Raw genomic sequence first — 14,545 nt, forward strand, 5'->3', positions numbered from 1 at the left:
CTCTGAGCCCCCCAGCACCCAGATCCTCCTCCCAGCCCCCCGTGCCCTGAGCCCCCCAGCACCCAGATCCTCCCTCCGACCCCCCATGCCCTGAGCCCCCCAGCACCCAGATCCTCCCCCCTGACCCCCCATGCCCTGAGCCCCCCAGCACCCAGATCCTCGCCCCCAATGCCCTGAGCCCCCCAGCACCCAGATCCTCCCCCCGACCCCCCATGCCCTGAGCCCCCCAGCACCCAGATCCTCGCCCCCTGTGCCCTGAGCCCCCCAGCACCCAGATCCTACTCCCCAGCCTCCCATGCCCTGAGCCCCCCCGGAACCCAGATTCTCCCTCTGACCCCCAATGCCCTGAGCCCCCCAGCACCCAGATCCTTTCCCCCTGTGCCCCAAGCCCCCAGCTCTGCCCCCAGGCCCCTGAGTGCCCCTAGCTCCCCAGCACCCAGATCCTCCCCCCTGATCCCCAATGCCCTGAGCCCCTCAGCACCCAGATCCTCCCCCCCGGCCCCCCATGCCATGAGCCCCCCAGCACCCAGATCCTTTCCCCCTGCGCCCCCATGCCTCAAACCCCCCAGCTCTGCCCCCAGGCCCCTGAGTGCCCCGAGCCCCCCAGCACCCAGATCCTCCCCCCCAGCCCCCCTGAGCCCCCCAGCTCTGCCTCCAGGCCCCCAAGTGCCCTGAGCCCCCCAGCACCCAGATCCTCCCCCCTGGCCCCTTGTGCCCTGAGCCCCCAGCACCCAGATCCTTCCCCCCTGGCTCCCCATGCCCTGAGCCCCCCAGCTCTGCCCCCAGGTCCCTGAGTGCCCCGAGCCCCCCAGCTCTGCCCCCCCAACCCCTGAGTGCCCCGAGCCCCCCAACACCCTGACCTCCCCAAGCCGCCCCCTGTGGCCCCATGGCCCCCCATGGCCCATGACCCGACCCTGTGGCCCCAATGCCCCTCCAGGCCCATGGCCTGACCCTGTAGCCCCATGGCCCCCCCATGGCCCATGACCCGACCCTGTTGCCCCATTGCCCCCCCATGGCCCATGGTCTAACCCTGTGGCCCCAGGGCCCCCCCATGGCCCAACCCTGTGGCCCCATTGCCCCCCCATAGCCCATTGTCTAACCCTGTGGCCCCATGGCCCCCCCATGGCCCTACCCTGTGGCCCCATTGCCCCCCCATGGCCCATGGTCTTATCCTGTGGCCCCATGGCCCATGGCCTGACCCTGTGGCCCCATGGCCCCCCATGGCCCATGACCCCACCCTGTGGCCCCATTGCCCCCCCATGGCCCATGGTCTAACCCTGTGGCCCCATGGCCCCTCCATGGCCCGACCCTGTGGCCCCATTGCCCCCCCATGGCCCGTGGTCTTACCCTGTGGCCCCATGGCCCATGACCCGATCCTGTGGCCCCATTGCCCCCACATGGCCCATGGTCTAACCCTGTGGCCCCATGGCCTGACCCTGTGGCCCCATGGCCCCCCGTGGCCTGACCCCTGGCTCTGCCCCCAGGCCGCCACACGCTGCAGTGGGCGCTGGGCTGCGAGCGGGAGCCCGGGGGGGTGGTTCGCGGCTGGTACCAGTTCGGTTACGACGGGCAGGACCTGGTGGTGTTCGACCGGGGGAACCGGCGCTGGCTGGCGGCTCTGTCCTGGGCCGAGACCACGCGGCGCCGCTGGGACGCCCAGCCCGAGTTCGGGGAGCGGCTGCACCGGTACCTGGGGGACACCTGCGTGGAGTGGCTGGGCCGGTTCCTGCGCAGCCGGCGAGCCTGGGCCAGGAGGGCAGGTATGGGCCGGGGGGGGCGGGGCAGTCACCCCGTGGAACGGGGCCGGGGGGGCAGTCACCCCTTGCAATGGAGCCGGGGGGGCAGTCACCCCATGGAACGGGGCCGGGGGGGCAGTCACCCCTTGCAACAGGGCCGGGGGGCGGGGCAGTCACCCCATGGAACGGGGCCGGGGGGGCAGTCACCCCGTGGAACGGGGCCGGGGGGGCAGTCACCCCTTGCAACAGGGCCGGGGGGGCGGGGCAGTCACCCCGTGGAACGGGGCCGGGGGGGCAGTCACCCCTTGCAACAGGGCCGCGGGGCGGTGCTGTCACCCCATGGAATGGGGCTGCGGGAGGGGCAGTCACCCCTTGCAACAGGGCCGGGGGCGGTGCTGTCACCCCATGGAATGGGGCTGCGGGAGGGGCAGTCACCCCTTGCAACGGGGCCAGGGCGGGTCATCCCATGGAACGAGGCCAGGGGGGTCACCCCATGGAACGGGGCCAGGGTGGCAGTCACCCCATGGAACATGGTCTGGGGAGGGGTCACCCCATGGAACGGGGCCAGGGTGGCAGTCACCCCATGGAACATGGTCTGGGAAGGGGTCACCCCATGGAATGGGGTCGGGGTGGCAGTCACCCCATGGAACGGGGCCTATCTGGGCTGGGGTCATCCCCCCATGGATTAGGGGGCTGGGAGGAGGGGTGACTCCATGGTTTGGAGGGGGTGACCTCAGGGGTTGGGGTGACCCCACAGATTGGGGACAGGAGTTATCTCAAGGAAAGGGGGAGGGGTGATCCACAGATTGGGTCTTGGGGTGACCCCCAGATCTAGGGCTGGGGTGACCCCACAGATCAGGGGCTCAAGTGACCCCAAGGAAAGGGGGACAGTGGGTGACCCCCCAGATCAGGGGCTGGGGTGACCCCAAGGAAAGAGGGACGGGTGACCCCACAGATGGGGGGCAGGGGTCTCACTGTCTCTCCCCCCCAGCCGCCCCCCAGCTGCAGGCCTGGTCCCGCCCGACCCCCGGGCGCCCAGGCTGGCTGACTCTGGGGTGCCAGGCCTGGGGGTTCCCCACGCGGGACATCGAGGTGTCCTGGCTGCGGGGAGAAGCGATGCTGCCGGGGGCCGAGGCTGGTGCGGGGCTGCCCAGCGGGGATGGGTGCTACCAACGCCAGAGCCACCTACGGGTGCCCGAGAGAGAGGCCCAGGGGGTGCGGTGCCGGGCCAGGCACGGGGACCTGGAGATGCCACTGGAGACTACGTGGGGTAGGTGTGCCCCCCAGGGACCCCCTGTGCCCCCTTGCCCCCACCACCCTGTCACCGGGATCCCCCTAGAGACCCCCCCGGCACCCCCCAGAGCCTCCACTGCCGTGCCACCGGGATCCCTCCAGAGACCCCCCCGGCACCCCCCAGAACCCCCTTTCCCCCACAGCCCTGCCACCGGGATCCCCCTAGAGACCGCCCAGCACCCCCTTCCCCCCCCACTGCCCTGCCACCAGGATCCCCCCAGAGACCTCCCAGAGACCCCCAGTGCCCCTTCCCCCCACAGCCCTGTCACTGGGATCCCCCCACTGCCCCTTCCCCCCCCCCAGCCCTGCCAGCCCCCCGCTGCCGGGACACTCCCACCCCAGTTTCTAACCGTTCTCCCCATGGCTCTGTCCCAGCCCCCAGGAGCCCGTCGTACCGAGGGGGCGTCTCCCCCGGGACCGTGGCCGGGGCGACTCTGGGGGCGCTGGGGGGCCTGGCCGGCCTGGCGGGGGCGCTGCTGCTGTGCAGGAGGCGAGGTAAGAGGGGTGGGGGGCGCAGCTGGGCTGAGAACGGGCACAACTCGTCTCCTGGCCTCACCCACCGCTTGTCTCCACAGCTCGCTGGAAGCTGGGACAGTCCAGGCTGCACCTGGGCTCAGGTGAGAGACCCCCCCGGTGCCCCCCTTAGACAGGGAGTGGGGTCCTGGGGGCTATGCCCCCGGGGTCTCCCCCCCACAGATACCCCCCTGGGATCCCCTGCCCTGCCCTGCCCCCAGGGCCTCCTCCCTGCCCCCCCCAGGGGATATGCCCCCGGGGTCTCCCCCCCGCAGGGATACCCCCCTGGGACCCCCTGCCCTGCCCTGCCCCCAGGGCCTCCTCCCTGCCCCCCCCAGGGGATATGCCCCCAGGATCTCCCCCCCGCAGGGATACCCTCTCCAGGAGGCCCCCCTCTGCTTCCCCCTGCCCCCTCCCTGTTGGGGATACACCTCCTGGGGCCTCCTCCCCCTGGGGCTCCACCCCAGCACTTCCCTGCCCCACCGCCATGCACCCCCTTCCCCATGGGAGACATGACTCTGGGAGCACCCCCCTTGGGGCATCCCCCCACCCCGAAAACCCCCTTGACACCAGGCTGGGGGAGATGCACCCCTCACCCCCATGCACTGAGTAACCTGCCCCCCTTCTCCTCCCCCAGAGGAAGAGGCGCCCGAACTCAGCTGATCCCGTGGGTCTGGTAAGTGCAGCGACCCCCTGCCCCCCATCACAGCCTCCTGCCCCCCATCACAGTCCCCACTCCGCACCTGGGGATTTCTAGGGGGGGCAGATCCGCCCCCCCGTGGCCACAGAGGGTACTCCAGCCCTGACTTCCCCAGCTCCCAGTCCACCCCTCCCGCCCCCCATTGGGTTTCTGTGGGGGGTGACCCCCGCCTTTCCCCCAGCTAATGCCTTTACCGACACCAGCAGATTTTCCCTCCACTCCCCCCCCGCCCCTTCTCTCATTCCCTTGTTTTTCCCCCAGGTCGGATTTTCCACCCGGATGCCTGGGTTCCTCGCCACCCAAGGCTGGACACGTGAATGGAGTTGGAAACGCGCCTGGCCCTTGAGAACCTGGGGGCCCCACTGATTGCCAATTGATTTCTGCCCCCAACCCTGCTGCCCCCCAACCCTGCTGTCTCCCCTCACACCCCCCGCGCCGTCCCACCCAGGGCCGCACACCAACGCAGGGAGCTAAGGGCTGTGGGAAATCGCCCCTTTCCCTCGCTGGCCGTGCAGCGCCGAGCACCCGAGGCCGGGCCATTGCTGCAATATGGATCATAAAGAACCGTTTCTAATCGTCCCTCGTGTCGGTGCCTCCCCCAGCGCCAGGGCTCGGCGGGGAAACCACCCCCAGCAGCAAAACCCAACAGGCTGGTGGATTGGCAGAACTGGCACCCCACAGGGGGCAGGCCCTGGCCCCATTCTCTGCCCTGGGCCCGGATCAGAGCCAGCGCCCCCCAGAGAAGACAGGCCCCTGCCCCATTCCCCACCCCCCTGAGCCAGCCAGTCCCCGCCCTGGGGCCGGATCGAAACCAGCACCCCACAGGGGACAGGCCCCTGCCCCATTTCCCCCACCCCCGAGCCAGCCAGTCCCCACCCTGGGGCCGGATCAGAACCAGCGCCCCCCACAAGAGACAGTCCCCTACCCCATTCCCCACCCCCCCGAGCCAGCCAGTCCCCCCCTGGGGCCGGATCGGAACCAGCGCCCCCCACAAGAGACAGTCCCCTACCCGCTCCCCTGCACCATTCCCCACCCCCCCGAGCCAGCCAGTCCCCCCCTGGGGCCGGATCGGAACCAGCGCCCCCCACAAGAGACAGTCCCCTACCCGCTCCCCTGCCCCATTCCCCCCCCCCGAGCCAGCCAGTCCCCCCCCTCCCGGGGCCGGATCAGAACCAGCGCCCCGCACAAGAGACAGTCCCCTACCCCATTCCCCAACCCCCCCCCGAGCCAGCCAGTCCCCCCCTGCGGCTGGATCGGAACCAGCGCCCCCCACAAGAGACAGTCCCCTACCCCATTCCCCACCCCCCCGAGCCAGCCAGTCCCCCCCTGGGGCCGGATCGGAACCAGCGCCCCCCACAAGAGACAGTCCCCTACCCGCTCCCCTGCCCCATTCCCCCCCCGAGCCAGCCAGTCCCCCCCTGGGGCCGGATCGGAACCAGCGCCCCCCACAAGAGACAGTCCCCTACCCGCTCCCCTGCCCCATTCCCCCCCCGAGCCAGCCAGTCCCCCCCCCCCGGGACCGGATCAGAACCAGCGCCCCGCACAAGAGACAGTCCCCTACCCCATTCCCCAACCCCCCCCCGAGCCAGCCAGTCCCCCCCTGCGGCTGGATCGGAACCAGCGCCCCCCACAAGAGACAGTCCCCTACCCCATTCCCCACCCCCCCGAGCCAGCCAGTCCCCCCCTGGGGCCGGATCGGAACCAGCGCCCCCCACAAGAGACAGTCCCCTACCCGCTCCCCTGCCCCATTCCCCCCCCGAGCCAGCCAGTCCCCCCCTGGGGCCGGATCAGAACCAGCGCCCCGCACAAGAGACAGTCCCCTACCCCATTCCCCAACCCCCCCCCGAGCCAGCCAGTCCCCCCCCTGCGGCTGGATCGGAACCAGCGCCCCCCACAAGAGACAGTCCCCTGCCCCATTCCCCACCCCCCTGAGCCAGCCAGTCCCACCCCTGGGGCCGGTGGGAGCCGGCGCCCCCCAGAGGGGACAGGTCCCGTGTCCCATTCCCTGCCCCAGGCAGGCTCCATGTTCACCAGTCAGGAGTCCCGACTCCGAAGCCGAATTCTGCACATCACATTTATTTACACAAGGGGGAAAATCAACAGAATCCCCCCCCCCCCCCAGAACCCCCCTTTGTGCAGACTCCCTGGTGGGGAATGAGCTGCTGTGGGGCTGGGCACGAATCGCCACACAGGGGCCTGCACGCACTCAGCCGCTCTGCAGCCGTTCGGCCCCCGCGCCACAGCCGGGACCTCTCCTGCGTCACCCAAGGGGAACAGGGAAAGCCGCGTGGTCCTGCTGCTTCCCCGTCCGCTGGGGGCCCAGCAGTGGGGCAGGAGTTCCCACCCCTCGCAGTGACAGGCCCAGGCTCTGTGCAGACTCAAGCAGCGTCACTGCGTCCATCACACACAGAGCAGCTCCCCCCTCACAGCACCGGGCTCAGACTCTCTGCACCCCCAGCCCCCCCTCTCTTCGCAGCCGGGGGGTAGGGCCGGGGGTCTCCATCTGACAGCGGCCACTCACGGGCATGCACAGAGGTGGGCGGTGTGGTGGGACCCGGGGGTCAGGGCTGGGGAGCAGGCTGGGGCTTCGGCTCACAGCGGCCACTCCAGGGCGTGCACCCGCAGGTGGGAGCCGGGGGCAGAGCTGTGGGGCAGGGCCGGGGGGCAGGCCGGGGCTCCAGCTCACAGCAGCCGCTCCCAGGCGTGCACCCGCAGGTGGGAGCCGGGGGCAGAGCCGGGGGGCAGGCTGGGGCTCCGGCTCACAGCGGCCGCTCCCGGGCGTGCAGCCGCAGGTGGGAGCCGGGGGGCAGGGCCGGGGGGCAGGCTGGGGGCTCCAGCTCACAGCGGCCGCTCCCGGGCGTGCACCCGCAGGTGGGAGCCGGGGGCAGAGCCGGGGGGCAGGCCGGGGCTCCAGCTCACAGCAGCCGCTCCCAGGCGTGCACCCGCAGGTGGGAGCCGGGGGGCAGGGCTGGGGGGCAGGCCGGGGCTCCGGCTCACAGTGGCCGCTCCCGGGCGTGCACCCGCAGGTGGGAGCCGGGGGGCAGGGCCAGGGGGCAGGGCTGGGGGGCAGGCCGGGGCTCCGGCTCACAGCGGCCGCTCCCGGGCGTGCACCCGCAGGTGGGAGCCGGGGGCAGAGCCGGGGGGCAGGCCGGGGCTCCGGCTCACAGCGGCCGCTCCCGGGCGTGCAGCCGCAGGTGGGAGCCGGGGGCAGAGCTGGGGGGCAGGGCCGGGGGGCAGGCCGGGCCTCCGGCTCACAGCGGCCGCTCCCGGGTGTGCACCCGCAGGTGGGAGCTGGGGGCAGAGCCGGGGGGCAGGCCAGGGCTCCGACTCACAGCGGCCGCTCCCGGGCGTGCACCCGCAGGTGGGCCGTCAGGTGGGAGCTGTGCCGGAAACGCTTGCCGCAGGCGGGGCAGGCGAAGGGCCGCTCGCCCGTGTGGATGCGCTGGTGCCCGGTGAGGGTGGAGCCCTTGCTGAAGGCTTTGCCACACTGGGCGCAGGCGAAGGGCCGCTCGCCGGTGTGGCTGCGCTGGTGCTGCAGCAGGTCCGAGCTCTGGCCGAAGCTCTTGCCGCATTGGGGGCAGGGGTAGGGGCGCTCGCCGCGGTGCAGCCGCTGGTGTGTCAGCAAGTTGGAGCTGCGGCTGAAGCCGCGCCCACACTCGGCGCAGACGTAGGGCTTCTCGCCCGTGTGCACCCGCCGGTGGGCCACCAGGTCCGAGGCCTGGCTGAAGCGGCGGGGGCAGTCGGGGCAGCGGTGCGGGCGCTCGCCTGTGTGGATGCGCTGGTGCTTGACCAGCACGGAGGTGTCGCCGAAGCGCTTGCCGCACTCGGGGCAGGGGTAGGGGCGCTCGCCCGTGTGCAGGCGCCGGTGCGTCCGCAGGTTGGAGCCCCGCAGGAAGCCCCGCCCGCACTCCGGGCAGCGGAACGGCTTGTCGCCCGCATGGATCCGCTGGTGGGCCACCAGGTTGGAGCTGCGGGAGAACCGCTTCCCACACACCAGGCACGGGTAGGGGCGCTCGCCCGGCTGGGGGGCGGGGGGCTGAGCCGGGGGGCTCTGCTGGGGGGCAGGCTCTGACCCATGATCCACAGTGCCAGGCTGGTGGCCCGGGCCATGATCTATGGTGCCCTGACTCAGGGGGGTCTGCTGCGGGGCAGGATCTGACCTGTGACCCATGGGGGGCTCCTGGGGGGCAGGAGCTGAGCTGTGACTCAGGGGGTTCTGCTGTGGGGCAGGATCTGACCTGTGACCCGTGGGGGGCTCCTGGGGGGCAGGAGCTGAGCTGTGACCCATGGGGGGCTCCTGGGGGGAAGGAGCTGACCCATGATCCATGGGGGGGTGCTGCAGGGCAGGATCTGACCTGTGACCCATGGGGGGCTCCTGGGGGGCAGGATCTGACCCATGACCCATGGGGGGGTGCTGGGGGGCAGGATCTGACCTGTGACCCATGGGGGGCTCCTGGGGGACAGGAGCTGACCCATGATCCATGGGGGGCTGCTGTGGGGCAGGAGCTGACCCATGCCCCGTGGGGGGCTGCAGGGTGACAGGAGCTGAGCTGTGACCCAGGGGGCCCGGCTGGGTGAGGGTGCCCTGGCCAGAGAGGGGCTCTGAGCTGTGACCCAGGGGGCCCGGCTGGGGCAGAGGACAGGAGCCCTGATTCAGGGGGCCCGGCTGGGGGGCGGGCTCTGCCTCCTGCCGCCTGGCGCCCTCGGGCCCGTGGCCCCGCCGGTGGCGCGCCAGGGTGGAGCTGCGGGCGAAGCTGGCCCCGCAGCGCTGGCAGCGGTAGGGCCGCTCCCCGGTGTGGCCACGCTGGTGGTTGAGCAGGGTGGAGGCCAGGCTGAAGCCGGCACCGCAGTGGCCGCAGCGGAAGGGCCGCTCCCCGGTGTGGGCACGCTGGTGCTGCACCAGGTCGGAGCTGCGCCGGAAGTGCTTGCTGCAGTCGGGGCAGGCGAAGGGGCGCTCGCCCGTGTGCCGGCTGCGGTGGGCAGCCAGCCCCGACTGCACGGCGAAGGCCTCCCCGCAGTGGCCGCAGCGGTAGGGGCGCTCGCCTGTGTGCAGGCGCCGGTGCTTGGCCAGCGAGGAGCTCTGGGAGAAGGCGCGGCCGCAGTGCCCGCAGCGGTAGGGGCGCTCGCCCGTGTGCAGGCGCCGGTGCCGCTGCAGGGTGGAGCTGGCACGGAAGCTGCGCCCACACACGCAGCAGTCGTAGGGCTTCTCGCCCGTGTGCGTGCGCCGGTGCGCCAGGAAGTTGGAGCTGGCGCTGAAGGCCCGGCCGCAGTCGGGGCAGACGTAGGGCCGCTCGCCCGTGTGGATCCGCAGGTGCTGCGTCAGGTGGGAGCTCTGCCCGAAGGCCCGGCCGCACTCGGGGCAGGCGTACTGCCGCCTGGGGGCCGGGGTCCTGACAGCTCTCGCTGGGGCGCCGATCCCCGGCTGGGGCGCTGGGGCAGAGCTGTGGGGCGTCCCCGCTGGCCGGACCGTGGATTCGTTCAGCGCCTCGCCGGCCCCGAAGGGAGCCAGGACAGAGCTGTGGGGCGTCCCCGCCGGCCGGACCGTGGATTCGTTCAGCACCGGGGCAGAGCTGCAGGGTGACCCCGCCGGCCGGATCGTGGATTCGTTCAGCACCGGGGCAGAGCTGCGGGGTGTCCCCGCCAGCCGGACCGTGGATTCGTTCAGCGCCTCGCCGGCCTCGCGGGGAGCCAGGACAGAGCTGTGGGGCGTCCCCGCCAGCCGGATCGTGGATTCGTTCAGCGCCGGGACAGAGCTGTGGGGCGTCCCCACCGGCCGGATTGTGGATTCGTTCAGCACCGGGGCAGAGCTGCAGGGTGATCCCACTGGCCGGATCATGGATTCGTTCAGTGCCAGGGCAGAGCTGTGGGGCATCCCCACCGCCTGGATCGTGGATTCGTTCAGCCCTTCGCCAGTCCCACGGGGAGCTGGGACAGAGCTGTGGGGCGTCCCCGCCGCCCGGATCGTGGATTCATTCAGCCCCTCGTCGCCTGCCCCACGGGGAGCCGGGTCTGCGTCTCTCTCCCCAGCAGGGTTTTCCCGCTGGTGCTCGCAGGCACCTGGGCTGGGCAGATCACTCTCCTGGTGTCGTCCCGGTACCATCCTGTGTGGCCCTGCTCGCTCGTGCCCTTCCGGCTGGGGATCCCCCTCCTCGGCCTCGCTGGCCGGCCCATCGCCTGCGGGGGAAAGGATCACGGTCAGTATTCTCACGGTGCGGAAAATCTGCCCCTCCCCTCCCCCCTGCAGGGTTTATTAACCACTGAGCTGTATTTTCACTCTGACTGGGGTGAACTGTACAGCCACAGGGTAACCCAGGACTAACTGCCCTGCCGTGCGCCCTGCACAGCCTCCGCCTCCCCTGACTCTCATTTACTCCCTCCTGAGCGGTCGTTTTCTCCATAGTTCACGGGTTCCCAGGGGAGATGGGTTTTACCTTCTTCGGTGAAGCGAAGTTCTCGGCTCAGTCCCAGGTCTGTCTGGGAACCCCCCGGAGCCCCGTGGGACAGAGAGGGATTCAGACCCGAGCCATCCCTGCTCGGAAAAGGCAACAAACCAGAGAGCTCAACCAAGAATTATCCCCTCACTGTGGGGATTCGGGGCCTGGTCGGGGAGGATCCTGAGCCAGGAACCCCCGCAGGATTCCACCGCTAGTGTCTGAACCAGCTCGCTGTGCTGCCTTCCTGAGCCTGCAGACATGGACCTGGGGCCTCTGCTGCTGCTCAGCGCCTCCCAAGGGGGCAAAGTGACCACAGAGCTGCCGGCAGGTTGACCCCAGCCAGGCTGGTGTCTCTGGGCTGCGGCTGGGCAAGCTCTGAGCAGCAGCCGAGGCAGCCCTGGGGCTGGGGGGAGCAGAGGGACAGACGGACGCGGTGGTGTAGTCAGGACCCAGCCCGGGCTGTCTGTGGGGCCTGGTCCCAGCGCTTCTAGGCCTGAAAACAGCATCCAGGGACAGAGACAGACAGACAGGACAGAGGTCTCTGGACAGACAGACCGACAGGCATCCAGGGACAGACAGACTCTAAAAGTAGCAGGGAACACACACTAAATGGAGTTTGTAAAATTACGACACGCGCGGGGGCCGGGGCAGCCCCTGGCCGGCCCATAAAGCCCCTTCTGTTACTGCCCAGGAAGCCAGGGGAGGGGGGGGATTTCCGAGCCGGTTTAAGTGACTCCTCACCTGTGTGGGCGTCTCTCGGGGTCTCCTGAGCGCCCTGGGCACCTGGGACCCCCAGCTCTGCCCCTCGCTCCATCCGGGACAGCGCGTCCGGCCCAGGGTCAGAAATCCTGCTCGGGGCCGGGACAGGTGAGATCAGGGCGTGCGACGCAGCAGGAGAATATCTGCTACAGGGAACGGCCCATGATGTGAACCCAGCCCCGGCCTGCTCCGGGGGGCAGGAACTGACCTGGGGGGCAGGATACTGGGCGGGTTGGGCCCGTGGGGCTGACCCAGGGGCAGGGAGGGGGCAGGATACCGGGCGGGATGGGCCTGTGGGGCTGACCCAGGGGGCAGGGAGAGGGCAGGATACCGGGCGGGATGGGCCTGTGGGGCTGACTGGGGGGCAGGGAGGGGGATACCACCCCAGGGGGTACCACAGTCCCTGGGGTCTCACTGTCCCCACTATGGACACCCAGGATGGGGCGGGGGGGCTCTGGGAATACCAGGGGGGTTCTGGGGTGTTTGGATCTTAGTCACACCCCTGCCCCATGTCTGGATGGGGGTCAGCCCCCGCCCCACTTCCTCCCGCCCCTCCCAGCCCCCACCGCGGTCCTGCAGCGTCTGGCCCGGCCCCTCCCGCACTGCCCCCCATCCCCTCCTGCCCTCCCCCCACCTTCCCGACTCCTCCCTTCCAGCCCCTCACTCCCCCTCCTGCCCTCCCACACCTCGCCCCCCCGCCCGCGGTCCCGTAGTGCCCCCGGCCCGGCCCCTCCCGCACTGCCCCCCATCCCCTCCTGCCCTCCCCCCACCTTCCCGACTCCTCCCTTCCAGCCCCCACTCCCCCTCCTGCCCTCCCACACCTCGCCCCCCCGCCCGCGGTCCCGCAGCGCCTCCGGCCCGGCCCCTCCCGCACCTGCCGGCCCGCGCAGCAGCTCCCTCCCCCGGCGGCGCTCGGCGCTCGGCGCTGCCCGGCCCAGGGGCAGCTCCAGCCCAGCGCGGCCCCCGGGCTCTCCCCGCCCGGGCCGGGAGCAGCAGCGGCGCTGACCCAGGAAGCCCAACCCCCGGGGGGGCGGGGCGGGGAGACCGGGCCCGGGATGGGGGGGGCATGGGCCCGCCCCCCGACCCGCCTCTCCCGGGCCCGGGGTCCCGGCTGGGAGGCGCCGGGCTCGGGGTGGGGGGCTCTGTAAGACGCTCCCAGGGGTTCAAGGGTCCCTTGAGTTCCCACCACTGCCCAGGGGTTTGGATCCAGGGCCGTCCTTGCCCGTATGCAAAGTATGCAGCTGCGTAGAGCACCAGGAAATTTGGGGCACCCCACCAGGGGTTCCCACCAGCCCGGGCTCGTCCTCGGGGGGCAGAGACACCGACCTGTAGCCGTCCAGGACTGGCCAGCTGTGCCACCAGCCTGCGGCCCCTTCCCTCTCTCCAGGGTCTGCAGCCCCCACTGCCCAGCCCCCTGCCCTCCACCCCACGGCCCAGTGGGGTGTCGTGCCGAGGGGGTCGCCTGCTGCGGGGGCAGCCGTCTGCTCACTCGCTCTGGGCTGGAGGAAATAGGGGCGCTGAGGGGGGCAGGGCCCAACGCCCAGACCTGCCCTGACCCCAGCAATGGGGTTTGAGAAGAGCCCGACCCCTGAGGGATGAATTGGGGCACAAAGCAGCTTCCGCTCTGGGGCAGAACTGGGGAAAGGAAGCTGAGCAATTCGGGGATGTCTCCCCAAACAGTGACCAGGTGCCCCAGCCCCACAGAACAGCCTCTCCCTACATGGGGGCTAAACTGTGACCGATAACGATCCTGTGTGACTGCCGCCCCGGCACTTGGGAGCAACCCTACAATAACAAACCCATGTGACCACAGCCCTGGCACACATGAGAACTGAAGAGCATAGGAACGGCCACACCGGGTCAGACCAAAGGTCCGTCCAGCCCAGTGTCCTGTCTGCTGGCCGTGCCTGGTGCCAGGTGTCCCCCAAGGGAAGGAACAGGACAGAGAATTATCCAGTGATCCATCCAGGGCCGCCCCTAGCTATTCTGGGGCCCTATGCAGCTCCCCGCGGGGGGGTGGGGCTGGCTTGGGGGACAGGGGGGAACCGACCCCCAGCACTCACCAGCGGCGCAGCTCGGGCCAGGTCGCTGCACTTCCCACCTCCGGCGAGTGCAGGCCCAGCCCTGCTGCAGTCCTTGGGGTAGGGAAGAGGCAGGGGTGGGGCTTTGGGAAAGGGGTACAGTGGGGGCAGGGCTGGGGCAGAGCAGAGGCGGGAGCCTTGGGGAAGAGGTGGGGCAGGGGTGCCCCAAATTTCCTGGTGCTCTACGCAGCTGCATACTTTGCATACGGGTAAGGACGGCCCTGGATCCATGCCCTGTTGCCCAGTCCCAGCTTCTGACAGGCAGAGGCCAGGGACACCCAGAGCGTGGGGTTGCGTCCCTGACCCTCCCGGCTAATCGTCATTGATGGACCCGTCCTCCAGGAACTTACCATGTTCTTTTTTAAACCCTGTTATAGTCTTGGCTTCACAGCATCCCCTGGCGAGGAGTTCCACAGGCTGACTGTGTGTTGGGTGAAGAAATACTGCCTTGTGTTTGTTTCAAACCTGCTGCCTGTTCGTTTCGTTGGGTGACCCCTAGTTCTTGTGTTATGAGAAGGAGTAAATAACACTTCCTGATTTACTTTCTCCACACCAGTCCTGATTTTACAGACCTCAATCGTATCCCCCCCCTTAGTCATCCCTTTTTGAAGCTGAAAAGTCCCAGTCTTATTAATCTCTCCTCATACGGCAGCTGTTCCACACCTCTCATCATTTCTGTTGCCTTTTTCTGAACCTTTCCCAATTCCAATAGATCTTGTTTGAGATGGGATGACCACATCTGCACACGGTATTCAAGGTGTGGACGTACCATGGATTTATACAGAGGCAACATGATATTTTCTGTCTTATTATCTGTCCCTTTTGTAACGGTTCCCAACATCCTGGTCGCTTTTGTGGCTGCCGCTGCACATTGAGTGGCTGTTTTCAGAGAACTGCTAAAACTTAGATAACGTTTTCACCCCTCATCTACAATGACTCCAAGATCTGTCTTGAAGGGGAACAGCCAGTTCAGACCCCATCATTTTGTATGCATGGTTGGGAGGATGTTTTCCAACGTACATCACTTTG

General features: G+C 69.6%; 2 protein-coding genes across 2 annotated transcripts in view; one reads left to right on the forward strand and one right to left on the reverse strand.

Moving 5' to 3' along the window:
- The window catches only part of LOC115643959 (class I histocompatibility antigen, F10 alpha chain-like), a 4,836-nt gene extending 237 nt beyond the window's left edge, over positions 1-4,599 (forward strand). Inside the window, exons 2-7 of the mRNA XM_030547984.1 lie at positions 1,467-1,760; positions 2,728-3,006; positions 3,405-3,524; positions 3,605-3,646; positions 4,180-4,218; positions 4,504-4,599. Coding sequence (XP_030403844.1) covers positions 1,467-1,760; positions 2,728-3,006; positions 3,405-3,524; positions 3,605-3,646; positions 4,180-4,205 — 761 coding nt within the window. The 3' untranslated portion in view covers positions 4,206-4,218; positions 4,504-4,599. The remainder of the gene's footprint in view (positions 1-1,466; positions 1,761-2,727; positions 3,007-3,404; positions 3,525-3,604; positions 3,647-4,179; positions 4,219-4,503) is intronic.
- Positions 4,600-7,532: 2,933 nt separating this feature from the next.
- LOC115643960 (zinc finger protein 628-like) lies at positions 7,533-12,367 on the reverse strand. Its single transcript, XM_030547985.1, has 4 exons — positions 12,310-12,367; positions 11,418-11,524; positions 8,598-10,416; positions 7,533-8,519 (listed from the first exon to the last, which is right to left on the reverse strand). The coding sequence occupies exons 2-4, from the start codon at positions 11,488-11,490 to the stop codon at positions 7,571-7,573; spliced, it is 2,841 nt and encodes a 946-aa protein (XP_030403845.1). The 5' UTR covers positions 11,491-11,524; positions 12,310-12,367; the 3' UTR covers positions 7,533-7,570.
- Positions 12,368-14,545: the final 2,178 nt, after the last annotated feature.

The sequence above is a fragment of the Gopherus evgoodei genome, unplaced genomic scaffold, assembly GCF_007399415.2.
Source record: "Gopherus evgoodei ecotype Sinaloan lineage unplaced genomic scaffold, rGopEvg1_v1.p scaffold_80_arrow_ctg1, whole genome shotgun sequence".
In the NCBI taxonomy this organism is placed as follows: domain Eukaryota; kingdom Metazoa; phylum Chordata; order Testudines; family Testudinidae; genus Gopherus; species Gopherus evgoodei.

What these genes read in the sequence shown, in the direction of transcription:
- LOC115643960 (XM_030547985.1), bottom strand. Translation starts at nt 11,490, where the DNA reads ATGGAGCGAGGGGCAGAGCTGGGGGTCCCAGGTGCCCAGGGCGCTCAG. An exon ending in CCCGAGAGACGCCCACACAG is followed by an intron (nt 10,417 to 11,417) that starts GTGAGGAGTCAC and finishes TTTCCCCCGCAG; the next exon opens with GCGATGGGCCGGCCAGCGAG. An exon ending in GAGCCCCCCATGGGTCACAG is followed by an intron (nt 8,520 to 8,597) that starts GTCAGATCCTGC and finishes CATGGGTCACAG; the next exon opens with CTCAGCTCCTGCCCCCCAGG.